The sequence below is a fragment of the Sebastes umbrosus genome, chromosome 12, assembly GCF_015220745.1.
Source record: "Sebastes umbrosus isolate fSebUmb1 chromosome 12, fSebUmb1.pri, whole genome shotgun sequence".
NCBI classification, from domain to species: domain Eukaryota; kingdom Metazoa; phylum Chordata; class Actinopteri; order Perciformes; family Sebastidae; genus Sebastes; species Sebastes umbrosus.
In genome coordinates, this window is record NC_051280.1 from 21,614,464 (window position 1) to 21,638,841 (window position 24,378).

The 24,378-nt window shown below is 40.9% G+C and overlaps 3 protein-coding genes across 5 annotated transcripts in view; all 3 read right to left on the reverse strand.

The window, feature by feature from the left end:
- LOC119498557 (eotaxin-like) lies at window positions 1–14,803 on the reverse strand. 3 transcript variants are annotated; one of them, XM_037787542.1, is made up of 3 exons: window positions 14,710–14,803; window positions 1,233–1,347; window positions 1–466 (listed from the first exon to the last, which is right to left on the reverse strand). In XM_037787542.1, the coding sequence occupies exons 1-3, from the start codon at window positions 14,774–14,776 to the stop codon at window positions 244–246; spliced, it is 405 nt and encodes a 134-aa protein (XP_037643470.1). In that variant the 5' UTR covers window positions 14,777–14,803; the 3' UTR covers window positions 1–243. The 3 variants fall into 3 exon arrangements, with proteins under 3 accessions (XP_037643470.1, XP_037643468.1, XP_037643467.1); XM_037787540.1 differs by lacking the exon at window positions 14,710–14,803 and adding an exon at window positions 5,024–5,178; XM_037787539.1 differs by lacking the exon at window positions 14,710–14,803 and adding an exon at window positions 1,458–1,599.
- LOC119498553 overlaps window positions 2,945–24,378 on the reverse strand; it is a 22,375-nt gene continuing 941 nt past the window's right edge. The window contains exons 3-17 of the mRNA XM_037787536.1: window positions 23,815–23,991; window positions 23,542–23,706; window positions 18,833–19,009; window positions 18,560–18,724; window positions 18,287–18,451; window positions 18,014–18,178; window positions 11,810–11,980; window positions 11,537–11,701; window positions 11,264–11,428; window positions 10,985–11,155; window positions 10,706–10,876; window positions 10,442–10,597; window positions 7,164–7,172; window positions 3,568–3,732; window positions 2,945–3,459 (exon numbers count right to left, since the gene is read on the reverse strand). Of these exons, the coding sequence (XP_037643464.1) occupies window positions 3,201–3,459; window positions 3,568–3,732; window positions 7,164–7,172; window positions 10,442–10,597; window positions 10,706–10,876; window positions 10,985–11,155; window positions 11,264–11,428; window positions 11,537–11,701; window positions 11,810–11,980; window positions 18,014–18,178; window positions 18,287–18,451; window positions 18,560–18,724; window positions 18,833–19,009; window positions 23,542–23,706; window positions 23,815–23,991 (2,446 nt within the window). The 3' untranslated portion in view covers window positions 2,945–3,200. The remainder of the gene's footprint in view (window positions 3,460–3,567; window positions 3,733–7,163; window positions 7,173–10,441; window positions 10,598–10,705; window positions 10,877–10,984; window positions 11,156–11,263; window positions 11,429–11,536; window positions 11,702–11,809; window positions 11,981–18,013; window positions 18,179–18,286; window positions 18,452–18,559; window positions 18,725–18,832; window positions 19,010–23,541; window positions 23,707–23,814; window positions 23,992–24,378) is intronic.
- Window positions 14,000–24,378, reverse strand: part of LOC119498556 (C-C motif chemokine 2-like) — a 16,673-nt gene continuing 6,294 nt past the window's right edge. The window contains exons 2-4 of the mRNA XM_037787538.1: window positions 21,448–21,573; window positions 14,467–14,587; window positions 14,000–14,358 (exon numbers count right to left, since the gene is read on the reverse strand). Coding sequence (XP_037643466.1) covers window positions 14,100–14,358; window positions 14,467–14,587; window positions 21,448–21,514 — 447 coding nt within the window. The 5' untranslated portion in view covers window positions 21,515–21,573 and the 3' untranslated portion in view covers window positions 14,000–14,099. The remainder of the gene's footprint in view (window positions 14,359–14,466; window positions 14,588–21,447; window positions 21,574–24,378) is intronic.

The window sequence follows — 24,378 nt, forward strand, 5'->3', positions numbered from 1 at the left end:
TCTGCTCAAGAAGACTTTATTGGCAAATGACTGGAAAAGGTTAAAAATGATGTTCTTTTGATAGACATAAATACATTTATGACAAAAAGGCACGATCAACATATATTTAAGTATACATTGCATATTCAGTTATAGATTCAGGAAGTAATACAAGACAATGACAGTAATGTTTACTATTCATGCAATAAAGCGGGACGAGTAATGTTTGCTGACTGTGGTAACTTCAATTTGTCCAGTGATTCTTCACCCACGGCGTCTCCTTCCCTTTCTGCCTTTCCTCTGTGGTGCGCTTGTTGATGTAGTGGACACTGTTGGTGTGATGTCGCTTGTTGATCCTTCTTCATATTGTCCCTGCTCTTGCAATGCTTTCTCTTTCTTCTTCTCCTCATCCAGCTTCAGAATGGTTCTCTTTGCCCAGTCACTGTTAGGGTCGGAGCAAATCCTCTTTCCAAGCTTTGTCAGAAACCTGCAAATGCAATTGATCGTTGATCCGTTAATGGCATCGTAATGCTGTTTTAATATTTATTTCTAATTTTCTTCACATCTTCTTCAGCTAGGTTAGAACAAAAATGTCTTTTCTCATTTATACCTCTAGTGTAAACTAGCCATGCAGATAGTTTGTTCAGGTTTTGAAATATTCAAGCTGAATGCATTGAAAATTGGTATTTAAAAAAACTCAACAGCAGCATCTCTTTGCAGAAAGGGTTCCTGTTACTCTGAATGATCCACAGTTGTTTCAACAAAAACTGTTGACAGACTTTTGGGTTATTCAGAAAAACAAGGACACTTTCTGAAAAGTGATGTTGCTGTCACAAACTGATACTGTGTCTGCATGGCTACATAGCAATAGAGGTAAGTGAGGGATTTTGGTCGTTGCATTTGTCATTTGGGTGAATCCACCCTTTAAAAATATAATTTAATTGGGAGTTGCAAGTTAAATCCCTCTGATCAGACACAATGCAATCATGTTAACTTCTCTTGTGTTGGATCATGCTGCAACCAGAGGGGGATGACCAAGCCAAGGTATAAAGAGAGAGAACAGCTTCCCATCGGGGAGCACATTTCAACCTAACCCTTGTCCTCCTGAGTACCAATGCTCTGAGCATTAAAAGTGTGACAATACTGTAAGAGATTTTGGTCTCATTCCTTGTTGTCAGAGTACATGTGGATATTTGTTATAAGTTGAGATATGGCTTATACAGTATGTCGTGTGAATTTGCAGGACCACTTACACTACGGCTGTGATTTGACAGACGCCATCAGTCTGAATGGTGTAATTCAGAATTCGCTTAAATTGGACCATGGTGTCGGACCTCCCGAGACAACAGCTGGACACCGGTCTAGGGGCTAAACAAGGCAGACAGAGAAAGAAAGATTAAGTACCCTTAATGTTACACTGCCAAAGACTCAGACCATACACTCAATCAAAAATCGTTAACTGGTTTTGCGGTACTCACTTGCAATGCCCACGCTCATCCATGTGGTGAAGCAGAGAAGAGCGGCTAACACCAGGCTGAGTCTCATCTTCTGGCTTTGTCTTTCAACTGTTGAGTGGAGTCTCTCTCAACACAAACTTAAGCAAACGTCTCTCTGTCTTTCTCCTCAGTCAAGTTTTGATCTTTGCTCTTATAAAACACAAGCCCCTTCCGCCTCTCCCCCCCATCATCACACCTCTAACCCGTCACGATGGAGGAAATAGTGAGTTCAGGTCCTTCACCACAGTCCTGCCCACAATGCAACAAGTAGCATCACTCAAAGGTACAAACATTAATGGCTGTGTGTACACATACAAACACAGATACTTGCTACTTTCCTTTACACTTACTCAGGAAGCCTCAAGCTGCCTCTACTTTAAGAGTCACCGCTGGTATTTGGTAGCTGAAAGGAACATTGAATTATTTTAACATTATTATTAAATGTCAGATAAGGTCTGGGGAAATTTCTTTCGGATAATCAGTTAAGATACGTAAATGATATATTCTCATCAGAAATGCTTTTACCAGGTTTAACTCAAAATAACTACATAGTCAACCACACACACACACACACACACACACACACACACATCAGTAACAGTGGCCTTCCCAACCAAGCTTTGTTTAAAGGTTCTCTACGATATTCAGAGCATTAATATAGCAGCCATCAACTATTTGCTATGTAAAGATTTAGAGGAGTAATGTCTACCTGAGCAGAGACTGAAGTCTCTCTCCCTCTTTGTGTGATGTAATCTGAGCTTCTCTGTGCTTTGTTGACATATCCGAGCCCGCCCATGCCTTTTAGTGCATGTTAGTGCATGTGAGCGTGCCCCACTGGCCAGCTAACGGCTGCCGCTCTGCACTGCTCTTGATAAGGTGGTTACAGTTGATAACGCCGTCCCGACCGGCAGCACCATCGCGTAAGCGTAAGATCCACACTCCGGTTCCCCCTCAGGTAAACACTGTTAGATGTGTCAGCAATATTGCCATCGTTTGTACTGTTAGCCGCTGGCTCAGCCGTCACCATGTTGAGAGCCGTGTAAAGGCAATAGATATGAAATTCAAATTTAACACCTTTAATGTTACACCCATGGTACGCCCACACACCATGGGTGAACTGTGATATGGTATAACAGAGATTCTCAATTTGATAATACTCAATATACATATATAATTGAGTACATACAGTGTGTGTTTCTGTATATTACATATATATGTACATATATTGTCATGTTTATGCCTATTTGTAGTACATCAACAGCTTTATCTATGCTTTCCATCCGTGTCTATATTTGTTATCTCTGTTTAGCTGCATGTTCATGTTGGTCTCCTTCCTGTACCTTTTTTCTTTGCACTGTGTGTAATCACAATGAGAGCTACTGAGAACAGGTACTGTATACGTCATTATACTACAACATACCAGCTCTGGTACACATTATTTAATATTTAATCATGACAAAAACACCAAATCTGCTCAAGAAGACTTTATTGGCAAATGGCTTGAAAAGGTACAAATGATGTTCTTTTGATACACATAAACACATTTATGACAACAAGGTATGATCAACGCATTTTAAGTATATATTGCATATTTAATTATAGATTCAATAATATATAGAAGCCTGTTTTTGTTTCAGGTTTGTTTACTATTCGTGCAATATAGCAGGATAAGTCCAAATGGAAAGAGTAAAGTTTGCTGACTGTGATGAATTGTCTTGTGATTCCTCACGGACGTTTTCTCTGCGCCTTCTTCCATCTCCTGGACTTGTTCTTCTGGCGTCTCTTTCGATGTCTGCCTTTCCTCTGTGGTGTTGTTTTTGATGTGGTGGACACTGTTGGTGTGATGTCGCTTGTTAATCCGTCTTCATTCTGTCCCTGCTCTTGCAATGCTTCTTTTTTCTCCTCGTCCACTTTCAGAATGTCTTTTTCTGCCCGGTCACTGTTAGGGTCGGAGGAAATCCTCACTCCACGTTTTGTTTGAAACCTGTAATTGATCGTGGACTATTAATGGCATCGTAATGCAGTTTTGTTGTTCTGACAAATCATTTTCTTAAACATGTAGTTCATCTAAGTTATTTGCAGGACAACTTACATTACAGCTGTAGTGGACACTGTTGGTGTGATGTTGCTTGTTAATCCTTCTTCATTCTGTCCTTTCTCTTGCAATGCTTTCTCTTTCTCCTCGTCCACTTTCAGAATGGCTTTTTCTTCACTGTTAGGGTCGGAGTAAATCCTCACTCCAGGTTTTGTTTGAAACCTGTAATAGATCGTGATCTATTAATGGCATCGTAATGCAGTTTTGTTGTTCTGACAAATCATTTTCTTAAACATGTAGTTCATCTAAGTTATTTGCAGGACCACTTACATTACAGCTGTAGTGGACTCTGGTGGTGTGATGTCGCTTGTTAATCCTTCTTCAGTCTGTCCCTTCTCTTGCAATGCTTTCTCTTTCTTCTTCTCCTCATCCAGCTTCAGAATGGTTCTCTTTGCCCAGTCACTGTTAGGGTCGGAGCAAATCCTCTTTCCAAGCTTTGTCAGAAACCTGCAAATGCAATTGATGGTGATCCGTTAATGGCATCGTAATGCTGTTTTAATATTGTTTTTAATAAAGTTCTGACAAATCATTTTCTTCACATCTTCTTCAAGGTTAGAACAAAAACGTGTTTTCTCACTTACCTCTTGTGGAATCTATAGCCATGCAGATAGTTTGTTCAGGTTTTGAAATATTCAAGCTGAATGCATTGAAAATTGGTATTTAAAAAAAGTCAACAGCAGCATCTCTTTGCAGAAAGGGTTCCTGTTACTCTGAATGATCCACAGTTGTTTCAACAAAAACTGTTGACAGACTTTTGGGTTATTCAGAAAAACAAGGACACTTTCTGAAAAGTGATGTTGCTGTCACAAACTGATACTGTGTCTGCATGGCTACATACCAATAGAGGTAAGTGAGGGATTTTGGTCGTTTCATTTGTCATTTGGGTGAATCCACCTTTTAAAAATATAATTTAATTGGGAGTTGCAAGTTAAATCCCTCTGATCAGACACAATGCAATCATGTTAACTTCCCTTGTGTTGGATCATGCTGCAACCAGAGGGGGATGACCAAGCCAAGGTATAAAGAGAGAGAACAGCTTCCCATCGGGGAGCACATTTCAACCTAACCCTTGTCCTCCTGAGTACCAATGCTCTGAGCATTAAAAGTGTGACAATACTGTAAGAGATTTTGGTCTCATTCCTTGTTGTCAGAGTACATGTGGATATTTGTTATAAGTTGAGATATGGCTTATACAGTATGTCGTGTGAATTTGCAGGACTACTTACACTACGGCTGTGATTTGACAGACGCCATCAGTCTGATTGGTGTAACTCAGAATTCGTTTAAATGGGACCTTGGTGTCGGACCTCGCAAGACAACAGCTGGACACCGGTCCATTGGCTAAACAAGACAGACATAGAGAAAGAAAGATTAAGTACCCTTAATGTTACACTGCCAAAGACTAAGACCATACACTCAATCAAAAATCGTTAACTGATTTTGCGGTACTCACTTGCATGGCCCACGCTCATCCATGTGGTGAAGCAGAGAAGAGCGGCTAACACCAGGCTGAGTCTCATCTTCTGGCTTTGTCTTTCAACTGTTGAGTGGAGTCTCTCTCAACACAAACTTAAGCAAACGTCTCTCTGTCTTTCTCCTCAGTCAAGTTTTGATCTTGGCTCTTATAAAACACAAGCCCCTTCCGCCTCTCCCCCCGTCATCACACCTCTAACCCGTCACGATGGAGGAAATAGTGAGTTCAGGCCCTTCACCACAGTCCTGCCCACAACAAGTAGCATCACTCAAAAGCACAAACATTAATGGCTGTGTACACATACACACACACATACTCATTACTTTCCTTTACACTTACTCAGAAAGCCTCAAGCTGCCTCTACTTTAAGAGTCACCGCTGGTATTTGGTGGCTGAAAGGAACGTGGAATTATTTTAACATTATTATTAAATGTCAGATAAGGTCTGGGGAAATTTCTTGCGGATAATCAGTTAAGATATGTAAATGATATATTCTTATTAGAAATGCTTATACCAGGTTTAACTCAAAATAACTACATAGTCAACCACACACACACACACACACGCACACACACACACACACACACACACACACACACACACACACACACACACACATCAATAAGAGTGGCCTTCCCAACCAAGCTTTGTTTAAAGGTTCTCTACGATATTCAGAGCATTAATATAGCAGCCATCAACTATTTGCTATGTAAAGATTTAGAGGAGTAATGTCTACCTGAGCAGAGACTGAAGTCTCTCTCCCTCTTTGTGTGATGTAATCTGAGCTTCTCTGTGCTTTGTTGACATATCCGGGCCCGCTCATGCCTTTTAGTGCATGTTAGTGCATGTGAGCGTGCCCCACTGGCCAGCTAACGGCTGCCGCTTTGCACTGCTCTCGGTATGGTGGTTACAGTTGATAACGCCATCCCGACCGGCAGCACCATTGCATAAGCGTAGGATCCACACTCCCGTTCCCCCTCAGGTAAACACTGTTAGATGTGTCAGCAATATTGCCATCGTTTGTACTGTTAGCCGCTGGCTCAGCCGTCACCATGTTGAGAGTCGTGTAGAGGCAATAGATATGAAATTCAAATTTAACACCTTTAATGTTACACCCATGGTACGCCCACACACCATGGGTGAACTGTGATATGGTATAACAGAGATTCTCAATTTGATAATACTCAATATACATATATAATTGAGTACATACAGTGTGTGTTTCTGTATATTACATATATATGTACATATATTGTCATGTTTATACCTATTTGTAGTACATCAACAGCTGTTTCTATGCTTTTCATCCGTGTCTATATTTGTTATCTCTGTTTAGCTGCATGTTCATGTTGGTTTCCTTCCTGTACCTTTTTTCTTTGCACTGTGTGTAAACACAATGAGAGCTACTGAGAACAGGTACTGTATGTGTCATTATACTACAACATACCAGCTCTGGTACACATTATTTAATATTTAATCATGACAAAAACACCAAATCTGCTCAAGAAGACTTTATTGGCAAATGGCTTGAAAAGGTACAAATGATGTTCTTTTGATACACTTAAACACATTTATGACAACAAGGTATGATCAACGCATTTTAAGTATATATTGCATATTTAATTATAGATTCAATAATATATAGAAGTCTGTTTTTGGTTCAGGTTTGTTTACTATTCGTGCAATATAGCAGGACAAGTCCAAATGGAAAGAGTAAAGTTTGCTGACTGTGATGAATTGTCTTGTGATTCCTCACGGACGTTTTCTCTGCGCCTTCTTCCATCTCCTGGACTTGTTCTTCTGGCGTCTCCTTCGATGTCTGCCTTTCCTCTGTGGTGTTGTTTTTGATGTGGTGGACACTGTTGGTGTGATGTCGCTTGTTAATCCGTCTTCATTCTGTCCCTGCTCTTGCAATGCTTCTTTTTTCTCCTCGTCCACTTTCAGAATATCTTTTTCTGCCCGGTCACTGTTAGGGTCGGAGGAAATCCCCACTCCACGTTTTGTTTGAAACCTGTAATTGATCGTGATCTATTAATGGCATCGTAATGCAGTTTTGTTGTTCTGACAAATAATTTTCTTAAACATGTAGTTCATCTAAGTTATTTGCAGGACAACTTACATTACGGCTGTAGTGGACACTGTTGGTGTGATGTTGCTTGTTAATCCTTCTTCATTCTGTCCTTTCTCTTGCAATGCTTTCTCTTTCTCCTCGTCCACTTTCAGAATGGCTTTTTCTTCACTGTTAGGGTCAGAGTAAATCCTCACTCCAGGTTTTGTTTGAAACCTGTAATAGATCGTGGTCTGTTAATGGCATCGTAATGCAGTTGTGTTGTTCTGACAAATCATTTTCTTAAACATGTAGTTCATCTAAGTTATTTGCAGGACAACTTACATTACAGCTGTAGTGGACACTGTTGGTGTGATGTCGCTTGTTAATCCTTCTTCAGTCTGTCCCTTCTCTTGCAATGCTTTCTCTTTCTTCTTCTCCTCATCCAGCTTCAGAATGGTTCTCTTTGCCCAGTCACTGTTAGGGTCGGAGCAAATCCTCTTTCCAAGCTTTGTCAGAAACCTGCAAATGCAATTGATGGTGATCCGTTAATGGCATCGTAATGCTGTTTTAATATTGTTTTTAATTAAGTTCTGACAAATCATTTTCTTCACATCTTCTTCAAGGTTAGAACAAAAACGTGTTTTCTCACTTACCTCTTGTGGAATCTATAGCCATGCAGATAGTTTGTTCAGGTTTTGAAATATTCAAGCTGAATGCATTGAAAATTGGTATTTAAAAAAAGTCAACAGCAGCATCTCTTTGCAGAAAGGGTTCCTGTTACTCTGAATGATCCACAGTTGTTTCAACAAAAACTGTTGACAGACTTTTGGGTTATTCAGAAAAACAAGGACACTTTCTGAAAAGTGATGTTGCTGTCACAAACTGATACTGTGTCTGCATGGCTACATACCAATAGAGGTAAGTGAGGGATTTTGGTCGTTGCATTTGTCATTTGGGTGAATCCACCTTTTAAAAATATAATTTAATTGGGAGTTGCAAGTTAAATCCCTCTGATCAGACACAATGCAATCATGTTAACTTCCCTTGTGTTGGATCATGCTGCAACCAGAGGGGGATGACCAAGCCAAGGTATAAAGAGAGAGAACAGCTTCCCATCGGGGAGCACATTTCAACCTAACCCTTGTCCTCCTGAGTACCAATGCTCTGAGCATTAAAAGTGTGACAATACTGTAAGAGATTTTGGTCTCATTCCTTGTTGTCAGAGTACATGTGGATATTTGTTATAAGTTGAGATATGGCTTATACAGTATGTCGTGTGAATTTGCAGGACTACTTACACTACGGCTGTGATTTGACAGACGCCATCAGTCTGATTGGTGTAACTCAGAATTTGTTTAAATGGGACCTTGGTGTCGGACCTCCCGGGACAACAGCTGGACACCGGTCCATTGGCTAAACAAGACAGACATAGAGAAAGAAAGATTAAGTACCCTTAATGTTACACTGCCAAAGACTAAGACCATACACTCAATCAAAAATCGTTAACTGATTTTGCAGTACTCACTTGCATGGCCCACGCTCATCCATGTGGTGAAGCAGAGAAGAGCGGCTAACACCAGGCTGAGTCTCATTTTCTGGCTTTGTCTTTCAACTGTTGAGTGGAGTCTCTCTCAACACAAACTTAAGCAAACGTCTCTCTGTCTTTCTGATCAGTCAAGTTTTGATCTTGGCTCTTATAAAACACAAGCCCCTTCCGTCTCTCCCCCCCGTCATCACACCTCTAACCCGTCACGATGGAGGAAATAGTGAGTTCAGGCCCTTCACCACAGTCCTGCCCACAATGCAACAAGTAGCATCACTCAAAGGTACAAACATTAATAGCTGTGTACACATACACACACAGATACTTGTTACTTTCCTTTACACTTACTCGGAAAGCCTCAAGCTGCCTCTACTTTAAGAGTCACCGCTGGTATTTGGTAGCTGAAAGGAACGTGGAATTATTTTAACATTATTATTAAATGTCAGATAAGGTCTGGGGAAATTTCTTGCGGATAATCAGTTAAGATATGTAAATGATATATTCTTATTAGAAATGCTTATACCAGGTTTAACTCAAAATAACTACATAGTCAACCACACACACATCAATAAGAGTGGCCTTCCCAACCAGGCTTTGTTTAAAGGTTCTCTACGATATTCAGAGCATTAATATAGCAGCAAACAACTATTTGCTATGTAAAGATTTAGAGGAGTAATGTCTACCTGAGCAGAGACTGAAGTCTCTCTCCCTCTGTGTGTGTGTTGTAATCTGAGCTTCTCTCTGTTTTGTTGACATATCCGGGCCCGCCCATGCCTTTTAGTGCATGTTAGTGCATGTGAGCGTGCCCCACTGGCCAGCTAACGGCTGCCGCTTTGCACTGCTCTCGGTATGGTGGTTACAGTTGATAACGCCGTCCCGACCGGCAGCACCATTGCGTAAGCGTAGGATCCACACTCCCGTTCCCCCTCAGGTAAACACTGTTAGATGTGTCAGCAATATTGCCATCGTTTGTACTGTTAGCCGCTGGCTCAGCCGTCACCATGTTGAGAGCCGTGTAGAGGCAATAGATATGAAATTCAAATTTAACACCTTTAATGTTACACCCATGGTACGCCCACACACCATGGGTGAACTGTGATATGGTATAACAGAGATTCTCAATTTGATAATACTCAATATACATATATAATTGAGTACATACAGTGTGTGTTTCTGTATATTACATATATATGTACATATATTGTCATGTTTATGCCTAATTGTAGTACATCAACAGCTTTATCTATGCTTTTCATCCGTGTCTATATTTGTTATCTCTGTTTAGCTGCATGTTCATGTTGGTTTCCTTCCTGTACCTTTGTTCTTTGCACTGTGTGTAATCACAATGAGAGCTACTGAGAACAGGTACTGTATGTGTCACCATACTACAACATACCAGCTCTGATTCACATTATGTTCAATTTATTTATGACAAAAACACCAAATCTGCTCAAGAAGACTTTATTGGCAAATGGCTGGAAAAGGTACAAATTATGTTCTTTTGATAGACATAAACACATTTATGACAACAAGGTACGATCAACACATTTTAATTATATATTGCATTTTTAATTATAGATACAATAATATATAGAAGCCTATTTTTGGTTCAGGTTTGTTTACTATTCGTGCAATATAGCAGGATAAGTTCAATTGGAAAGAGTAAAGTTTGCTGACTGTGGTAGCTTTGATTTGTCTTGTGATTCCTCACGGACGTTTTCTCTGCGCCTTCTTCCATCTCCTGGACTTCTTCCTCTGGCGTCTCCTTCCATGTCTGCCTTTCTTCTGTGGTGTTTTCTTTGATGTAGTGGACACTGTTGGTGTGATGTCGCTTGTTAATCCTTCTTCATTCTGTCCCTTCTCTTGCAATGCTCCTTTTTTCTCCTCGTCCACTTTCAGAATGGCTTTTTCTTCACTGTTAGGGTCGGAGTAAATCCTCACTCCAGGTTTTGTTTGAAACCTGTAATAGATCGTGGTCTGTTAATGGCATCGTAATGCAGTTTTGTTGTTCTGACAAATCATTTTCTTAAACATGTAGTTCATCAAAGTTATTTGCAGGACAACTTACATTACGGCTGTAGTGGACACTGTTGGTGTGATGTCGCTTGTTAATCCGTCTTCATTCTGTCCCTTCTCTTGCAATCCTTCTTTTTTCTCCTCGTCCACTTTCAGAATAGCTTTTTCTGCCCAGTCACTGTTAGGGTCGGAGTAAATCCTCACTCCACGTGTTGTTTGAAACCTGTAATAGATTGTGATCTGTTAATATTATTGTAATGCAGTGTTGTTGTTCTGACAAATCATTTTCTTAAACATGTAGTTCATCTAAGTTATTTGCAGGACAACTTACATTACGGCTGTAGTGGACACCGTTGGTGTGATGTCGCTTGTTAATCCTTCTTCATTCTGTCCCTTCTCTTGCAATGCTTCTTTTTTCTCCTCGTCCACTTTCAGAATGGCTTCTTTTGCCCGGTCACTGTTAGGGTCGGAGCGAATCCCCACTCCACGTGTTGTTTGAAACCTGTAATTGATTGTGATCTGTTAATGGCATAGTAATGCAATTTTGTTCTTCTGACAAATCATTTTCTTAAACATGTAGTTCATCTAAGTTATTTGCAGGACCACTTACGCTACGGCTGTAGTGGACACTGTTGGTGTGATGTCGCTTGTTAATCCTTCTTCATTCCATCCCTTCTCTTGCAATACTTCTTTTTTCTCCTCGTCCACTTTCAGAATGGCTTTTTCTTCACTGTTAGGGTCGGAGTAAATCCTCACTCCAGGTGTTGTTTGAAACCTGTAATAGATCGTGATCTGTTAATGGCATTGTAATGCAGTTGTGTTGTTCTGACAAATCATTTTCTTAAACATGTAGTTCATCTAAGTTATTTACAGGACAACTTACATTACGGCTGTAGTGGACACTGTTGGTGTGATGTCGCTTGTTAATCCTTCTTCATTCTGTCCTTTCTCTTGCAATGCTTTCTCTTTCTCCTCGTCCACTTTCAGAATGGCTTTTTCTTCACTGTTAGGGTCGGAGTAAGTCCTCACTCCAGGTGTTGTTTGAAACCTGTAATAGATCGTGATCTGTTAATGGCATTGTAATGCAGTTTTGTTGTTCTGACAAATCATTTTCTTAAACATGTAGTTCATCTAAGTTATTTGCAGTACAACTTACACTACGGCTGTAGTGGACTCTGGTGGTGTGATGTCGCTTGTTAATCCTTCTTCATTCTGTCCCTTCTCTTGCAATGCTTCTTTTTTCTCCTCGTCCACTTTCAGAATTACTTTTTTTGCCCGGTCACTGTTAGGGTCGGAGCAAATCCTCTTTCCAAGCTTTGTCAGAAACCTGCAAATGCAATTGATCGTTGTTCCGTTAATGGCATTGTAATGCTGTTTTATTGTTCTGACAAATCATTTTCTTAAACATGTAGTTCATCTAAGTTATTTGCAGGACCACTTACACTACGGCTGTGATCGGACAGACGCCGTCAGACTGAATGGTGTAATCCAGAATTCGTTCAAGTGGGACTTTTTTTAGAGTGTTCGACCACCGGAGACAACAGCTGGCCACCGGTCCATTGGCTAAACAAGACAGACATGGAGAAAGAAAGATTAAGTACCCTTAATGTTACACTGCCAAACACTCAGACCATATAACTGTTTTTTGCGGTACTCACTTGCATGGCCCACGCTCATCCATGTGGCGAAGCAGAGAAGAGCGGCTAACACCAGGCCGAGTCTCATCTTCTGGCTTTGTCTTTCAACTGTTGAGTGGAGTCTCTCTCAACACAAACTTATATGATCTGAATCATATAAAACACAAGCCCCTTCCGCCTCTCCACCCTTCATCACACCTCTAAGCATGGAGGAAAGAGTGAGCTCAGACCCTTCACCACAAACCTGCCCTCAATGCAACGAGTACATTACTGTAGCATCACTCAAAAGTAGAAAAAAATTAATAGCTGTGTGTACACATACACACACAGATACTTGTTACTTTCCTTTACACTTACTCGGAAAACCTCAAGCTGCCTCTACTTTAAGAGTCACCGCTGGTATTTGGTAGCTGAAAGGAACATGGAATTATTTTAACATTATTATTAAATGTCAGATAAGGTCTGGGGAAATTTCTTGTGCATAATCTGTTTAGAAACGTAAATGATATATTCTTATCAGAAATACTTATACCAGGTTTAACTCAAAATAACTACATAGTCAACCACACACACACACACACACGCACACGCACACACACACACACACACACACACACACACACACACACACACATCAATAACAGTGGCCTTCCCAACCAGGCTTTGTTTAAAGGTTCTCTGTATGATATTCAGAGCATTAATATAGCAGCAAACAACTATTTGCTATGTAAAGATTTAGAGGAGTAATGTCTACCTGAGCAGAGACTGAAGTCTCTCTCCCTCTGTGTGTGTGTTGTAATCTGAGCTTCTCTCTGTTTTGTTGACATATCCAGGCCGGCCCATGCCTTTTAGTGCATGTTAGCGCATGTGAGCGTGCACCACTGGCTAGCTAACGGCTGCCGCTCTGCACTGCTCTCGGTATGGTGGTTACAGTTGATAACGCCGTCCCGACCGGCAGCACCATTGCATAAGCGTAGGATCCACAGTCCCGTTCCCCCTCAGGTAAACACTGTTAGATGTGTCAGCACTATTGACATCGTTTGTACTGTTAGCACCTGTTAGCCGCTGGCTCAGCCGTCACCATGTTGAGAGCCGTGTAGAGGCAATAGATATGCTCTGAAAGTCAAATTTAGCACCTTTAATGTTACACCCATGGTACGCCCACACACCATTGGTGAACTGTGATATGTGGGTATAACAGAGATTCTCAATTTGATAATACTCAATATACATATATAATTGAGTACATACAGTGTATATATACAGTGTGTGTTTCTGTATATTACATATATATGTATATATATTGTCATGTTTATGCCTATTTGTAGTACATCAACAGCTTTATCTATGCTTTTCATCCGTGTCTATATTTGTTATCTCTGTTTAGCTGCATGTTCATGTTGGTTTCCTTCCTGTACCTTTGTTCTTTGCACTGTGTGTAATCACAATGAGAGCTACTGAGAACAGGTACTGTATGCGCGTGATACTACAACATACCAGTTCTGATTCACATTATTTTCTATTTAATCATGACAAAAACACCAAATCTGCTCAAGAAGAATTTATTGGCAAATGGCAGGAAAAGGGTATAAATGATGTTCTTTTGATACACATAAACACATTTATGACAACAAGGTGTGATTAACATATTTTATGTATATATTGCATATTTAATTATAGATTCAATAATATATAGAAGCCTGTTTTTATTTCAGGTTTGTTTACTATTCGTGCAATATAGCAGGACAAGTCCAATTGGAAAGAGTAAAGTTTGCTGACTGTGGTAGCTTTGATTTGTCTTGTGATTCCTCACAGATGTTTTCTCTGCCCCTTCCTCCCTCTCCTGGACTTCTTCCCCTGGCGTCTCCTTCCATGTCTGCCTTTCCTCTGTGGTGTTTTCTTTGATGTAGTGGACACTGTTGGTGTGATGTCGCTTGTTAATCCTTCTTCATTCTGTCCCTTCTCTTGCAATGCTTCTTTTTTCTCCTCGTCCACTTTCAGAATGGCCACTTTTGTGCGGTCACTGTTAGGGTCGGAGCAAATACTTCGTCCACGTTTTGTTTGAAACCTGTAATAGATCGTGGTCTGTTAATGGCATTGTAATGCAGTTTTGTTGTTCTGACAAATCATTTTCTTAAACATGTAGTTCATCTAAGTTATTTGCAGGACAACTTACACTATGGCTGTGATTGGACAGGTGCCGTCAGACTGAATGGTGTAATCCAGAATTCGTTCAAGTCGGACTCGTTTTAGAGTGTTAGACCAGCGGAGACAACAGCTGGACACCGGGGCATTGGCTAAACAAGACAGACATGGAGAAAGAAAGATTAAGTACCCTTAATGTTACACTGCCAAACACTCAGACCATATAACATTTAGCAGTTATATAACATATAACAACAATTTTTGCGGTACTCACTTGCATGAACCACGCTCATCCATGTGGTGAAGCAGAGAAGAGCGGCTAACACCAGGCTGAGTCTCATCTTCTGGCTTTATCTTTCAACTGTTGAGTGGAGTCTCTCTCAACACAAACTTATACAATCTGAATCATATAAAACACAAGCCCCTTCCGCCTCTCCCCCGTCATCACACCCCTGACTCGTCACCATAGAGGAAAGAGTGAGTTCAGGCCCTTCACCACAATCCTGCCCACAATGCAACGAGTAGCATCACTCAAAAGTACAAACATTAATGGCTGTGTGTACACATACACACACAGATACTCGTTACTTTCCTTTACACTCATTCTGAAAGCCACAAGCTGCCTCTACTTTAACAGTCACCGCTGATATGAAAGGTTTGGTAGCTGAAAGGAACATTGAATTATTTTAACATTATTATTAAATGTCAGATAAGGTCTGGGGAAATTTCTTGCAGATAATCAGTTGAGATACGTAAATGATATATTCTCATCAGAAATGCTTTTACCAGGTTTAACTCAAAATAACTACATAGTCAACCACACACACACACACACACACACACACACACACACACATCAATAACAGTGGCCTTCCCAACCAAGCTTTGTTTAAAGGTTCTCTACGATATTCAGAGCATTAATATAGCAGCCATCAACTATTTGCTATGTAAAGATATAGAGAAGTAATGTCTACCTGAGCAGAGACTGAAGTCGCTCTCCCTCTCTGTGTGTGTTGTAATCTGAGCTTCTCTGTGCTTTGTTGACATATCTGGGCCCTTGCATGCCTTTAAGTGCATGTTAGCGCATGTGAGCGTGCACCCCTGGCTAGCTAACGGCTGCTGCTCTGCATTGCTCTCTGTATGGTGGTTACAGTTGATAATGCCGTCCCGACCGGCAGCGCCATCGCGGAAGCATAGCGCCTACCCTTTGGTTCCCTCTCAGGTTAACACTTGAAGCTCGGTTAGCACTGTTGCCATTGTTTGTACTGTTAGCGCTGCTAGCTGAATTTAGCATCTTTAACAGTAACAGTTTATTCGTAACAGCTGCATGTTGCATGTTGGTTTCCTTCCTGTACCTTTGTTCTTTGCACTGTGTGTAAACACAATGAGAGCTACTGAGAACAGGTACTGTATGCGTCATTATACTACAACATACCAGCTCTGATTCACATTATTTTCTATTTATTAATGACAAAAACACCAAATCTGCTCAAGAAGACTTTATTGGCAAATGGCAGGAAAAGGTACAAATTATGTTCTTTTGATAGACATAAACACATTAATGACAACAAGGTACGATCAACACATTTTAATTATATATTGCAAATTTAATTATAGATTCAATAATATATAGAAGCCTGTTTTTGGTTCAGGTTTGTTTACTATTCGTGTAATATAGCAGGATAAGTCCAAATGGAAAGAGTAAAGTTTGCTGACTGTGGTAGCTTTGATTTGTCTTGTGATTCCTCACGGACGTTTTCTTTACCCCTTCCTCCCTCTCCTGGACTTCTTCCTCTGGCGTCTCCTTCCATGTCTGTGTTGCACACTTGGACACAAAGTGACTTCCAGGCGTGCATGAGTTTAAAATAAATCTTTACTTCTTCTCTGGAAACACAGAAACACAGCACATTAGCATTGCGCGGCTACATACTGCCGATACGTCTGCTGAATGACGCATACTATAAACATTCACATTCGCTATGAACACACAATAAACACAACATGTCTGTTTCCTGTATAATCTTCAAAACACATTCACACTGACCACGTTCTGCACACTCACAACTCACATCCTAGCAGGCCCCTGTTGGTTACACTATAAATGTCCTCATTAGCAAACGGCTAACACTATTACACACAACATACTTCTCACAGCTTGCAACACTCCAGTATAAACCTCATGTTTGCATTACCGCTGGTCCCTTATTCATACACATTCTTTATACATCTGTGTCGCTATTTTTATACATCTTTTAAAGGGACTATTTGTAACTTTCAGAAATGCTTCTTAACAGCGACACCTGTGGCCGTGAAATCAACGAAAGTCAGTGTCGGGCTCGCGCTTGCTTGCTCTCAATATACCTGAACGAGCATCACTCAAAACAGTGAGGCGACACACGTCAGCTAAAACCACAATATCACTCCATATTTCAGCTGCTTGGCAGTAATGTTAGCTGACCAGACGAAGGTCTCTCCATGAACATGATTTAGATCTGATCCTAGTCTTGGCTTTTCCTGCCTAAGTGCAGGCTGAAGCAGTGGGGCTCTGCAGCGTGTCTCCTCTGCTCTCTCCGCCCGCAGCTGGAGAGAGCAGAGGAGACACCGGCACCCGGTCGGTAACGAGAAGACAGCGTAACTCTCTGAAGAGCACCGTCACTTCACAAGACACGGGAAACCTCTGTTGGTCTGGAGGAGCTGCAGCAGTTATTTCTGCACAAACGTCCCCTGTGCATTCACTAGATATTCTCAGAGCTAAACTAACTCTTCTGAGGTGTGTAGTGAGCGCGCGTTCACGTCTAGAGGTGGAGCGAGCTGAGCTGTCTGAGTGAAGGCGAGCAGGCAGAGGAGGAGGGTACAGCGGCTACATGCGAACGCGCATATGGGAGCGCACATGTGTGCCGACCCGCTACATTTATGCGCGTACAAAGTTACAAATAATCCCTTTAACTACTTTAGCTCACCTGGAAACACAGAAACACAGCACATTAGCATTGCGCGGCTACATACTGCCGATACGTCTGCTGAATGACGCATACGCGCTCCTGCATCTCACCCAAGGACCCCTTAGCTGCCCGAAGTGCCTGTGTGACTTTTACTCTTTATAACCACAGATAATCCTACCAGAATATTAGTTGCTAGTGCACATACACATATCAGATTACAAATAAAACAATACATAACATATACCTGAGAATGAGAATAAAACAATATATATATACATGAGAATGAGAATGGGGGGTGTCCAGTGTCCATCACTATCTCTAACATTACTGTGGGTCCCAAATCTGCCTTTCTTCTGTGGTGTTTTTTTTGGTTTAGTGCACACTGCCGGCGTGATGTCGCTTGTTGATTCTTCTTCATTCTGTCCCTTCTCTTGTAATACTTCTTTTTTCTCCTCGTCCACTTTCAGAATGGCTTTTTCTTCACTGTTAGGGTCGGAGTAAATCCTCACTCCACGTGTTGTTTGAAACCTGTAATAGATTGTGATCTGTTAATGGCATTGTAATGCAGTTTTGTTGTTCTGACAAATCATTTTCTTAAACATGTAGTTCATCTAAGTTATTTGCAGGACCACTTACGCTACGGCTGTAGTGGACACTGTTGGTGTGATGTCGCTTGTTGATCCGTCTTCATTCCATCCCTTCTCTTGCAATACTTCTTTTTTCTCCTCGTCCACTTTCAGAACGGCTTTTTCTTCACTGTTAGGGTCGGAGTAAATCCTCACTCCAGGTTTTGTTTGAAACCTGTAATAGATCGTGATCTGTTAATGGCATTGTAATGCAGTTTTGTTGTTCTGACAAATCATTTTCTTAAACATGTAGTTCATCAAAGTTATTTGCAGGACAATTTACATTACGGCTGTAGTGGACACTGTTGGTGTGATGTTGCTTGTTAATCCGTCTTCATTCTGTCCCTTCTCTTGCAATGCTTCTTTTTTCTCCTCGTCCACTTTCAGAATGTCTTTTTCTTCACTGTTAGGGTCGGAGTAAATCCCCACTCCAGGTTTTGTTTGAAACCTGTAATAGATTGTGATCTGTTAATATTATTGTAATGCAGTGTTGTTGTTCTGACAAATCATTTTCTTAAACATGTAGTTCATCAAAGTTATTTGCAGGACCACTTACGCTACGGCTGTAGTGGATACTGTTAGTGTGATGTCGCTTGTTAATCCTTCTTCATTCTGTCCCTTCTCTTGCAATGCTTTCTCTTTCTCCTCGTCCACTTTCAGAACGGCTTTTTCTTCACTGTTAGGGTCGGAGTAAATCCCCACTCCAGGTTTTGTTTGAAACCTGTAATAGATCGTGATCTGTTAATGGCATTGTAATGCAGTTGTGTTGTTCTGACAAATCATTTTCTTAAACATGTAGTTCATCTAAGTTATTTGCAGGACCACTTACACTACAGCTGTAGTGGACACTGTTGGTGTGATGTCGCTTGTTAATCCTTCTTCATTCTGTCCCTGCTCTTGCAATGCTTTCTCTTTCTTCTTCTCCTCATCCACTTTCAGAATGGTTCTCTTTGCCCAGTCACTGTTAGGGTTGGAGCAAATCCTCTTTCCAAGCTTTGTCAGAAACCTGCAAATGCAATTGATCGTTGATCCGTTGAACGTGATATGTTAATGGCATAGTAATGCAGTTTTAATATTGCTTTTAATTATCAAGTGCGTTTAGCAGTGGCACTTTGCTGCTGTTGAATGTATATAAGGGAAACATTGGCTGTATTCGAAACCGCATACTATACTAGTAGTACGTACTGATTTGGCCAAAATGTAGTATGTAGTATGCAGTATGCGAACAAAAGCAAAATCTCCAGTATGCCAAAAATACCCGGATGACGTACTGATTTGGAAAAATTCTCCAGTATGCATCAGACCAGTCTATCTCGCCTACTGTATCCCACAATGCAAAGCGCTGGAACAGTACAGGCTACGGGTACAAAAACAGCAGCCAAAAGCTGCTTGTTTTTTACGTTTTTGGTAGCTTTTTCAACACTAAATTCGCTTCTGAAAGTTTTTGAGGCGAGAAATGAACTGTGTAGATTATTAATATCGGCAGTTTTACGAAGTTAGATGGCGAATCGAACATTTGTTCCACCGTTGTCGGAGTTTAGAAGCTCCACAAAATATCGTGACAGCCAGCTAGTGCCTGCCCGGGTCGCTGCCAGCAAGCCGGGTAGTCACGCTCAGAGATCGCTATGAGCTGCTGGAGCTCACTCCGGTCTCGTAGACAAGAAGCTTTTATTTCCTTGTTGGCGGATAGTTTGTTTAAATATCACAACACAGATATCCATTATAAATTAACAGGAACCTGTGTTTATCTGCCTTTTTTCGAGTTAAAAAGCTCCACAATTGCCTGCGGGCGTAGCTCGCTGGAGAGCCGGCCAGTGACGCTCACAGAGCGGCTACAGAGCAGCAGAGTGGCGAGGGAAGACGAGAGGGAAAGAGCAGCCTCTGAGGGGACAGAGAGATTCCTGCTGAGACAACATGACACTTTTTTAGCATTTCTCTAATATCTGGAGGGAGCTCAGTCCACTTTTTTTTTTGCTGTAACTGAAAAAGCAGTTTGAGTAACTAGTAAATGTTGTGGATCAATATTTTATATTTCCCATCTCTCCTCGTTGATGATCCTGTTTGTCGGACTTCATTATGAGCTGTTAGAATAAATAGTTTAAACCTGCAGTATCTTATAAAGTAAACAAGCATAACATAAACAACAAAATCAAAGTTGTATTTCTTGATAATATTGTTATAGTGGTACAAGTTTGTTTTTTTGTCCTGTGCTTTAAGAGTTGGTTTAAATGCTAATTAAGCCTTGTCTAGCATACTGCTAAATACATCACTTTAACTGTCACATACTGCATACTACTCAGGAACGCAGTATGCAGTATGTACTGTATACTGTATACTGCATACTGCGCCCCTCAGTAGTATGCAGTATGCGGTTTCGAATACAGCCACTGTGTTGGTAGAATCAGGCAACGTTCTGTACAACTGATCCAGGAACAACTTGACCAGTTCTCAATAGCCGAGCCCGAGACTAAGACAATGCTGATTCCAACGAGGCACGTGTCCAAGACAAGTGCAAGACTTCAAAAAAGTGGTCTCGAGACCAGACTCGAGTGCTACAGCCCCGCCTTCGGGTAACGTAAAAACGTGAAAGGCTCTCACTAGAGCCAGTGTTTGGTTTGTCCGTTCTGGGCTACTGTAGAACTACTACGGACTCCATGAAGAGGACCCGCTCCCTATGTAGATATGAAGGGCTCATTCTAAGCTAACAAAAACACAATGATTCTTAGTTTCAGGTGATTATACACTAATGAAAACATAGTTATGAATATTATATTCCATTTCTGCTCATAGATCCCCGAAATGTTACACATTGTTCCTTTAAAGGTACTATTTCCTAGCAGAAAGTTGTTCCATTAAAACTGTTGACAGTTGGGTTTTTGGATTAACCAGAATGACAGGGATACTTTCTGAAAAGAGACATTGCCATTGAATTTTTTCGAATATCATTTTCCAATACTCTGAACGGTCAAAATGAAATTCCATTCACCCCTATCGTATTGTTGAGGTGGCACAAATCTCATAGATACTGCATCTGAAAACCTGGGCAAGTAAAATAAATCTGTCTGCATGGCTACATACCACTGGAGGTAAGTGAGGAAATGTTTTTGGTTGTTGTTGTTCTTTTGTAATTTTGGGGAACCCACCCTTTAAAAATATAATATATTTGTGAGTACATGTGTGTACATTCTATATGGTGTGAATTTGCAGGTCCACTTACACTACGGCTGTGATTCTACACATGTCACGAGTCTGAATGGTGTAACTCAGAATTCGCTTAAATTGGACCATGGTGTCGGACCTCGCGAGACAACAGCTGGACACCGGTCCATTGGCTAAACAAGACAGACATAGAGAAAGAAAGATTAAGTACCCTTAATGTTACACTGCCAAAGACTAAGACCATACACTCAATCAAAAATCATTAACTGATTTTGCGGTACTCACTTGCATGGCCCACGCTCATCCATGTGGTGAAGCAGAGAAGAGCGGCTAACACCAGGCTGAATCTCATCTTCTAGCTTTGTCCTTCAACTGTTGAGTGGAGTCTCTCTCAACACAAACTTAAGCAAACTTCTCTCCGTCAAGTTTTGATCTTGTCTCTTATAGAAAACAAGCCCCTTCCGCCTCTCCCCGTCATCACACCTCTAACCCGTCAAGATGGAGGAAAGAGTGAGTTCAGGCCCTTCACCACAGTCCTGCCCACAATGCAACAAGTAGCATCACTCAAAAGTACAAACATTAATAGCTGTGTGTACACATACACACACAGATACTTGTTACTTTCCTTTACACTTACTTGGAAAGCCTCAAGCTGCCTCTACTTTAAGAGTCACCGCTGGTATTTGGTAGCTGAAAGGAACATTGAATTATTTTAACATTATTATTAAATGATAGATAAGGTCTGGGGAAATTTCTTGCAGATAATCAGTTGAGATACGTAAATGATATATTCTCATCAGAAATGCTTTTACCAGGTTTAACTCAAAATAACTACATAGTCAACCACACACACACACACACACACACACATTAATAACAGTGGCCTTCCCAACCAGGCTTTGTTTAAAGGTTCTCTGTATGATATTCAGAGCATTAATATAGCAGCAAACAACTATTTGCTATGTAAAGATTTAGAGGAGTAATGTCTACCTGAGCAGAGACTGAAGTCTCTCTCCCTCTGTGTATGTTGTAATCTGAGCTTCTCTGTGCTTTGTTGACATATCCGGGCCCGCCCATGCCTTTTAATGCATGTTAGCGCATGTGAGCATGCCCCACTGGTTAACTAACGGCTGCCGCTCTGCACTGCTCTCGATAAGGTGGTTACAGTTGATAACGCCGTCCCGACCGGCAGCACCATTGCGTAAGCGTAAGATCCACACTCCGGTTCCCCCTCAGGTAAACACTGTTAGATGTGTCAGCAATATTGCCATCGTTTGTACTGTTAGCGCTGGCTCAGCCGTCACCATGTTGAGAGTCGTGTAGAGGCAATAGAAATCAAATTCAAATTTAACACCTTTAATGTTACACCCATGGTACGCCCACACACCATGGGTGAACTGTGATATGGTATAACAGAGATTCCAAATTTGATAATACTCAATATACATATATAATTGAGTATATACAGTGTGTGTTTCTGTATATTACATATATATGTACATATATTGTCATGTTTATGCCTATTTGTAGTACATCAACAGCTTTATCTATGCTTTTCATCTGTGTCTATATTTGTTATCTCTGTTTAGCTGCATGTTCATGTTGGTTTCCTTCCTGTACCTTTGTTCTTTGCAAGGTGTGTAAACACAATGAGAGCTACTGAGAACAGGTACTGTATGTGTCATCATACTACAACATACCAGCTCTGATTCACATTATGTTCAATTTAATCATGACAAAAACACCAAATCTGCTCAAGAAGACTTTATTGGCAAATGGCTGGAAAAGGTACAAATTATGTTCTTTTGATAGACATAAACACATTAATGACAACAAGGTACGATCAACACATTTTAATTATATATTGCAAATTTAATTATAGATTCAATAATATATAGAAGCCTGTTTTTGGTTCAGGTTTGTTTACTATTCGTGTAATATAGCAGGATAAGTCCAAATGGAAAGAGTAAAGTTTGCTGACTGTGGTAGCTTTGATTTGTCTTGTGATTCCTCACGGACGTTTTCTTTACCCCTTCCTCCCTCTCCTGGACTTCTTCCTCTGGCGTCTCCTTCCATGTCTGCCTTTCTTCTGTGGTGTTTTTTTTTGGTTTAGTGCACACTGCCGGTGTGATGTCGCTTGTTGATCCGTCTTCAATCTGTCCCTTCTCTTGCAATACTTTCTTCTTCTCCTCGTCCACTTTCAGAATGGCTTCTTTTGCCCGGTCACTGTTAGGGTCGGAGGAAGTCCTCACTCCACGTGTTGTTTGAAACCTGTAATAGATCGTGATCTGTTAATGGCATCGTAATGCAGTTGTGTTGTTCTGACAAATCATTTTCTTAAACATGTAGTTCATCTAAGTTATTTGCAGGACCACTTACGCTACGGCTGTAGTGGATACTGTTGGTGTGATGTCGCTTGTTAATCCTTCTTCATTCTGTCCCTTCTCTTGCAATACTTCTTTTTTCTCCTCGTCCACTTTCAGAATGGCTTTTTCTTCACTGTTTGGGTCGGAGTAAATCCCCACTCCACGTGTTGTTTGAAACCTGTAATAGATCGTGATCTATTAATGGCATCGTAATGCAGTTGTGTTGTTCTGACAAATCATTTTCTTAAACATGTAGTTCATCTAAGTTATTTGCAGGACCACTTACACTACGGCTGTAGTGGACACTGTTGGTGTGATGTCGCTTGTTAATCCTTCTTCATTCTGTCCCTTCTCTTGCAATGCTTCTTTTTTCTTCTTCTCCTCGTCCACTTTCAGAATGGCTTTTTTTGCCCGGTCACTGTTAGGGTCGGAGCAAATCCTCTTTCCACGTGTTGTTTTAAATCTATAATAGAACGTGATCTGTTAATGGCATTGTAATGCAGTTTTAATATTGCATTTTAATTATCAAGTGTGTTTAGCAGTGGCACTTTGCTGCTGTTGAATGTATATAAGGGAAACACTGTGTTGGTAGAATCAGGCAACATTCTGTACAACTGATCCAGGAACAGCTCGACCAGTTCTCAATAACCGAGCCCGAGACTAAGACAATGCCGATTCCAACGAGGCACGTGTCCAAGACAAGTGCAAGACTTCAAAAAAGTGGTCTCGAGACCGGACTCGAGTGCTACAGCCCTGCCGTCGGGTAACGTAAAAACGTGAAAGGCTCTCACTAGAGCCAGTGTTTGGTTTGTCCGTTCTGGGCTACTGTAGAACTACTACGGACTCCATG

Bases quoted from the DNA above. Each gene is read 5' to 3' on its own strand.
- LOC119498557 (XM_037787542.1), bottom strand. From the start codon at position 14,776: ATGAGACTCAGCCTGGTGTTAGCCGCTCTTCTCTGCTTCACCACATGG. The intron at 1,348-14,709 runs GTGAGTACCGCA...TGCCTTGTTTAG, and splicing joins GATGAGCGTGGTTCATGCAA to CCCCTAGACCGGTGTCCAGC. The intron at 467-1,232 runs GTAAGTGGTCCT...TTGCATTTGCAG, and splicing joins TGTCAAATCACAGCCGTAGT to GTTTCTGACAAAGCTTGGAA.